Genomic DNA, 7,500 nt, shown 5'->3' on the forward strand with positions numbered 1-7,500 from the left:
TTAGGATTCCCACTCCGTTACGATCAATACACAGACACACTGCCTGTTTAGGATTCCCACCCCGTTACGATCAATACACAGACACACTGCCTGTTTAGGATTCCCACCCCGTTACGGTCAATACACAGACACACTGCCTGTTTAGGATTCCCACCCCGTTACGATCAATACACAGACACACTGCCTGTTTAGGATTCCCACCCCGTTACGATCAATACACAGACACACAGCCTGTTTAGGATTCCCACCCCGTTACGATCAATACACAGACACACTGCCTGTTTAGGATTCCCACCCCGTTACGGTCAATACACAGACACACTGCCTGTTTAGGATTCTCACCCCGTTACGGTCAATACACAGACACACTGCCTGTTTAGGATTCCCACCCCGTTACGGTCAATACACAGACACACTGCCTGTTTAGGATTCCCACCCCGTTACGATCAATACACAGACACACTGCCTGTTTAGGATTCCCACCCCGTTACGATCAATACACAGACACACTGCCTGTTTAGGATTCCCACCCCGTTACGATCAATACACAGACACACTGCCTGTTTAGGATTCCCACCCCGTTACGGTCAATACACAGACACACTGCCTGTTTAGGATTCCCACCCCGTTACGATCAATACACAGACACACAGCCTGTTTAGGATTCCCACCCCGTTACGATCAATACACAGACACACTGCCTGTTTAGGATTCCCACCCCGTTACGATCAATACACAGACACAGTGGGCGTTTTGCTGACTTGGGCATTTGTTTATTCATTTATTCATTTTTTTTGTTCATCTGTTTATTTATTTATTCATTTATTTATTTATTTGTTTAATTATTTAATTATTAATTTATTTATTTATTTTCGGGGTTGGTGGGTCAGCTGATTCAATCATTCGTCCATTCGTTCCTTTAATCAGAAGAAAATGATATATTTGCTCTTGATTTTACTGGAAAAAGAAACAAACTTTCTTTCACGATTCACGAGAAGGAACAAATATGTGTTGATCCGTTTTTAAGAACAATGGCATCAGAATTATAATGAAGCATTGTGCTTTACCTTGATAAACAATAGTGCATATCTCTGTGTCGACTTACCGACACATTTTTTCTTGTGAATGCGTTTATTTATTTTTTTTTATATTTCATATATGTACATATGTATACAATGAAAACAACTAAAATTGCGTACATATTATGTCATCGACGCATCATATTTTTTTCCTCCAAATATATGAAATGTGTATCTTAATCGACAAGGTGGTATGGCCGTCCCTTGTGGATGATTGTGCTGTCCAATGCGTTTCGAATTTTTATATTCAGTTTTATGAAGTATGAAACGTGTAACAGTTTCTTGTTATTATTATTATTATTATTATTATTATTATTGTTATTATTATTATTATTATTATTATTATTTTTTTTATATTTTTTTTTTACGCTTATAGTTGACTTCATCAAGCTTTTGCGCCTTATACATAGTATTATTATTATTAGTAGTAGTAGTTCTTTTTATGTATTTATCCTTTTTTTTTCCCCCAAGGCCTGACTAAGCGCGTTCGGTTACGTTGCTGGTCAGGCATCTGCTTGGCAGATGTGGTGTAGCGTATTTGGATTTGTCCGAACGCAGTGACGCCTCCTTGAGCTACTGAAACTGAAACTGAAACTGTACCGTCCACGGTTTTTTTTTTTGTTTTTTTTTTATGAAATGAACATGTCTTGTCTTGACTTCTTTTTCGTTTCCCCCCCCCCCCCCCCCCCCCGCCGAAACAGGTTTTGAGCAACTGAGGTCTGACAGGGAAACCATGGCAACTGACCATGTTAATGGCTGGCGCCAAACAAGGAACGCGACACCTGCACACCACCGCTTGCAACTGGCCAGCAAACCGGAACAGATCGGTGCACACACCCAGCATCGTCACCTGGACGAAGGTAAGGCACGGGACTAGTAGTAGTAGTAGTAGTAGTAGTAGTAGTAGTAGTAGTAGCAGCAGCAGCAGCAGCATAACAGTAGCAAAGGTTGAAAAGGTTAAAAAAAAAAAAAAAAGGTTCAAAACATTTTAAATCCGAGAAACCCTATTTGCGTACATGGAAACACAAGAGAAAAAAACAGGCCCACATCCTCAAGACGTGCCATCGCACGATGAAGAAGAGAGAGAAAATAAGAAAATAAAAAAAGGGGCGGGGGGAAGGGGAGGGGAGGGGAGGGAGGGGGAGGAGTGGCAGGGGGATGGGGGGGCGGTGTGGGGGTCGGGGGGTGGGGTTGTGTGTGTGTGTGGGGGGGGGGGGGCACACACAGTGGAGACCTAGGAAAAGATAACCTGCAGGGCCCACATGCACAAACACACCAAACGTGGTGCTGCTCGTGGTTGTGATGTTGTGATGGTAGTGGTTGTGGTGGTGGTTGAAATCAAATGTTCGACTGGATTTCAGAAAATGTTATCCACAATATAAAGTTCTAGAAAATCAAGGTATAAAAAGGGGCTTTAAGGCCTCTCATTCAAAGCGTACATGCACATTTTAGAGTTGTCCCCTCACAGTAGCATATGACGTTTTAGCTGTATTTAGTTTTAAAAGCATTTAGTTTTAATCTGTAAAGTAGTGAGATGATCTGCCTTAATTTTGATATTCTGTAGTGACGGTGAAGGTATGTGTGTGTGTGTGTGTGTGTGTGTGTGTGTGTGTGTGTGTGTGTGTGTGTGTGTGAGGGGGTGGGGTGTGAGTGTGGGTTTGTGTGAGGAGCTGTACGTATGTGTGTGGGTGTGTATGTTAATACTGTAGGTTTCTGTGGAAGCCCCAGAATATAGAAATGTGTGTGTGTGTGTGTGTGTGTGTGTGTGTGTGTGTGCGTGCGTGCGTGCGTGTGTGTGTGTGTGTGTGTTCGTCTGTGTGTTCGTCTGTGTGTGCGTAGGTGTGTATATATGTGTGTGTATATGTGTGTGTGTGTGAGTGCGTGTGTACATGTGTGTGTGTGTGTGTGTGTGTGTGTGTGTGTGTGTGTGATATGATATATTTGATTGTCATTTAAATTGTAATCAAGTGAAAACTGAGACAAATACACCGTTAGGCACACGCTCGTGTGCGTAACACACACACACACACACACACACACACACACACACACACACACACACACACAACGCAACACAACACAACACAACACAACACAACACAACACAACACAACACAACTGTATACCTGCATCCATATCTGTTTGTCCATGTATGCTTGTGCGTGCTAACGAAGCTTTATTACTTTCTGTCAAAGGGAGACTATATGCTGTGGAGATCATGTCAATCTGTGCCGCGGTTGCCTCTCTTGTTGCCATTCTTCTCTGCCTGCGATTCAGGTATGTCGTCGTCGTCGAAATATATCACAACAAAACAACAACAAGAACAACAATGAAAACAACAACATCAACAATATAATGATAACGCTAACGACAATGATAATAATAATAATAATAATAATAATTATTATTATTATTATTATTATTATCATTATTATTATTATCATTATTATTATTTGCTTCTGATAACAGGCTTTTACAGTTCCCTATTGTCAAGAAGAAGGAACAGGATCAAAAATATTTTTCTTTTCAGGCTCCGTCATTGTGGAACATACTACCATGAGAAAAAATTGCATCATTCTGCCTTGCTGAAATCTTTTAAGTCTGCTCTGAAAACACATCATTTTCAACAACAGCAACAGTAGGTGTTTTTATTTTATTTTATTGTATTTTATTATCCCAAGGACTTAGTGTGATCTGGTTTTGGGTGCATATTTTGTTGTGGAGAGGCTGTTTGCCGTGTGTGTGTGTGTGTGGTGGGGTACCCTACACCCCCCACTCCCCCACCCCTATACAACATCCACGGATCTCAGAAACTGTAGAACACGAGATGAACCTACCAGTATACTGGCCAGCACTTTTATTGAGGCCAGCTTGTTCAGGGCTTGGAGGTCTCAGACCTCAGAAATCCCCCCCCCCCCCCAACCGCTCTCAGGTACGACAACTGTGTGTGTGTGTATTTTGTACTTGTATTTGTATTACTCTTGTTATTACCACAAATTTCTCTGTGTGAAATTCGGACTGCTCCACCCAGGGAGAATACGTCGCTACACTGACAGCGCCACCCCTTTTTTTTTCTACCTGCAATTTTATTTGCTTTCCTATCGAAGTACATTTTTGTTTTACAGGATTTTGCCAGGGACAACCCTTTTGTTGCCGTGCTTTTTTTTTTTTTTTTCAAAGTGCGCTAAATGCATGTTGCACACAGGACCAAGGTTTATTGCCTCATCCGAATGACTAGCATCCAGACCACCACTCAAGGTCCAGTGGAGGGGGAGAAAATACTGACGACCGCCGGTGTGATTCGAACCTGTGCGCTTAGATTCTCTCGCTTCCTACGCGGACGCGTCACCTCTAGGACCAACACTCCACACAGTGTGTGTGTGTGTGTGTGTGTGTGTGTGTGTGTGTGTGTGTGTGCACGTGCAGCCTCTTGAAGAGATGGAGGAGGAAGAAGAGGACGAGGGCCAGCAAACGGCCTCCCCGGACAGAGGACTACGAGGACGCCATCTCCACAAACACCCCTTTCCTCAAACCGCAGACGACCCGAGCTCCTAGGTTGTACGACTACGAAGACGCCCTTCCCACGGGCACGGACACCAACACAGAAACCCTGCCCCTCAGGGAGAGACAACCACGACTCGACTACGAGGTGGCCACCTTGGTGCCCGAGCCCGTGCCCTTCACCGTCCACCGGATAGACAGCTCGGGTTACACCATCGTAGTTCCGGTGAACGAGCTCGACGGGGAATCCCCGGCCACGCCTGGTGTGGCTTCCCAAGACTACAACCACTTGGGCGTGGAGAACATGACGCGAGCTTTGTCCCTGCCCTGCAAGGCCTACAGTCACGTTGCCGTCGCCCCGCGGACCATGTCGGCGCGAGCGAAAACCAACGGGGGCGGCCGGAACGAGGGCGGCGTTGACAACGTCATCAGGTATGACGTCAGCAACGTGACGATCCTGGATGCTCCACGTGTGGAGGTGATCGACGGGATCTATGACAAACCGAATAAGGCGAAGGAGAAGGAGGAGGGGAATGAGGAGAAATAGAAGGAGTAGGAGGAGGAGGAGAAAGGGGAAGAGGAAGGAGAGGTAAAAGAGGAGGAGGTGGAGGAGATAGAGGAGGTGGAGGAGAAGAAGAAATGGGAGAAGGGGAGGATGAGGAGAAAAAGTAGTAGCAGGCAAAAGGGGAAGAAGAAGAGGAGGTAATGGAGGAGGAAGAGGAGGAGGAAGAGGAGGAGGAGGAGGAAGAAGATGGAATGGACCGGTAGTTTTAACGACTGGCATGACCTGTCTCAGAGTATGATGCTCGTGAAAACCATTCGTCTCCATTTTTCCTTGCAAAAGAAGGAAGGAAGGGAAGAAGGAGGGGAAGGAAGGAATAAGAACATAAACTGACATAGAAAGAAAGAAAGAAAGAAAGAAAGAAAGGAAAGCAGCAAGGAAGAAAGAATTTCTCCCACCCCCCAAAAGCGCCTTCATGTGTCAACGTATATGTGGATAGCAGCCCAAAGTTGACTGATGTGTGGACCTGCTGGTCACTGACCCCCCACAAGCCTTTCAAAGCACATGTACATGCATGCTAGAAGATCATCATACACACATGTTAAAGATCCTACAACCTATGTACAGTTCGCTGGGTTTCGGAAACGCAGAAATAACCAGTGTGCAACAAATACATCAAGATTCATGTTGTTCTCTCTCTCTCTCTCTCTCTCTCTCTCTCTGTGTGTGTGTGTGTGTGTGTGTGTCTGTCTGTCTGTCTGTCTGTCTGTCTGTATGTCTCTCCATCTTATTTTTATTTTTTTTTATTTTTATTTTTCTAAAAAAATATGGTCACCCGTTGTCTATGGTCATTAACATTATGTTCATCAAAAGAAACACAAATCGTTACATTTCTGAAACTGACAACATATATTAACAGGATATGTCTACATAATTTAGCAACAGCAACAAAGCAAGTGAAACAGACATTTGCAAAACATTTTTTTTTTCTTCTGGAACTGGTCGAAGTTTGTTGTTGTTGCTGCTGTGTTTGAAGATGATGGCGTTGGAGTTTTATTTTAAATCTTTTTTTTTCTTAAAACACACACACACACACACACACACACACACACACACACACACACACACACACACACACACACACACACACACACACATATATATATATATATATATATATATATATATATATATATAAAAGCTGAGTGGATACTTCAAACATTTGCTTTTGTTGTAAGTGAATATGTTGATGGTCATCGCGCTTTGTTGAGTTGATGGAGGATGATTTCCACACGTTGATGGACATGTTGAAGATGGCAGAGTGGTTAAGACGCTCAGCTGCCAATATCGAGAGTTCGTGAGGGTGTGGGTTCGAATCCCGCCCTCGCCCTTTTGTCCCAAGTTGAATTGCAAAAAATCAAACAGACGAATGAGTACGATCAACCGAAGTCCCGTGTGCAGCACGTACTTGGCACGCTGATAAAGAACCCATGGCATCGAGAGAATTGTCCTCTGGCAAAAAATTATCTGGAATAAATCCAGTCTGATAGGTACACAAACACATAAGCATGCACTCAAGGCCTGACTAACTAAGCGCGTTGGGTTATGCTGCTGGTCAGGCATCTGTCTGTCTAGCAGATTAAGTGTAGCCTATATGGATTTGTCTGAATGCAGTGACACTTCTACGAGAAACTGAAACTGAAACTGATGGACGATTCAGATTTTTTTGTTGTTGTCTTTTTGACACGTCAGATGTTTATGCTTGATGATGATGATGATGGTGATGATGATGGTGATGGTGGTATTGATGTTGGTACTTTCTTGATGATGTCTCCATAAGGTAAGCGCATAGGTCAAAGGTTTGTAGTTGTTGATACTTAAAGTGATGATGTTTTTTTTTTGTGTTGATCGATGTTTCCACGAGTTAAATGGATATTTGAAAGATTTATGTTGATGATGTGTTGTTGATGATAACAATGCTTTTGTTCATCTCATTCTAATTTATAATGATTATGACAATGATGACGGTGATGATGATTACTGGTAATTGTGTTATTATCAGTATTATTATTATTATTATTATTATTATTATTATTATAATCATTTGTTATGATTGTTTTTGTTTTGCTTAATTCTTGTTGTTGATGATTCCATTCTATGGAAGCTTGGTTGTTAAATCAATGTTTGCTTACCAGTGCATGGTGTTATTCTATCCCATATAATACCGGTTTCCGTATCGGCATTTTGGTAATAAACAAGTTGTATTATCTTATCTTACATTTTATTCTATTTCATCTTATTTCATTTAACTTTTTTTTTCATTTTATTTTATTTTGTTTTATCTTACTTTGTTGAAATGGTAGCCATACCCGTCATCAGCGATGGTTAATTCAAATAACGTCCCGTGAGCAGACTTAG

General features: G+C 42.5%; 1 protein-coding gene across 4 annotated transcripts in view; it reads left to right on the forward strand.

The window, feature by feature from the left end:
• The window catches only part of LOC143290517 (uncharacterized), a 23,729-nt gene extending 16,375 nt beyond the window's left edge, over nucleotides 1–7,354 (forward strand). For all 4 annotated transcript variants that reach the window (XM_076600025.1, XM_076600023.1, XM_076600027.1 and 1 more), the window contains 3 exons: nucleotides 1,781–1,939; nucleotides 3,275–3,356; nucleotides 4,506–7,354. In XM_076600025.1, the coding sequence (XP_076456140.1) occupies nucleotides 1,813–1,939; nucleotides 3,275–3,356; nucleotides 4,506–5,127 (831 nt within the window). In that variant the 5' untranslated portion in view covers nucleotides 1,781–1,812 and the 3' untranslated portion in view covers nucleotides 5,128–7,354. The remainder of the gene's footprint in view (nucleotides 1–1,780; nucleotides 1,940–3,274; nucleotides 3,357–4,505) is intronic.
• Nucleotides 7,355–7,500: the final 146 nt, after the last annotated feature.

The sequence above is a fragment of the Babylonia areolata genome, chromosome 15 (genome assembly GCF_041734735.1).
Source record: "Babylonia areolata isolate BAREFJ2019XMU chromosome 15, ASM4173473v1, whole genome shotgun sequence".
Lineage (NCBI taxonomy): Eukaryota > Metazoa > Mollusca > Gastropoda > Neogastropoda > Buccinidae > Babylonia > Babylonia areolata.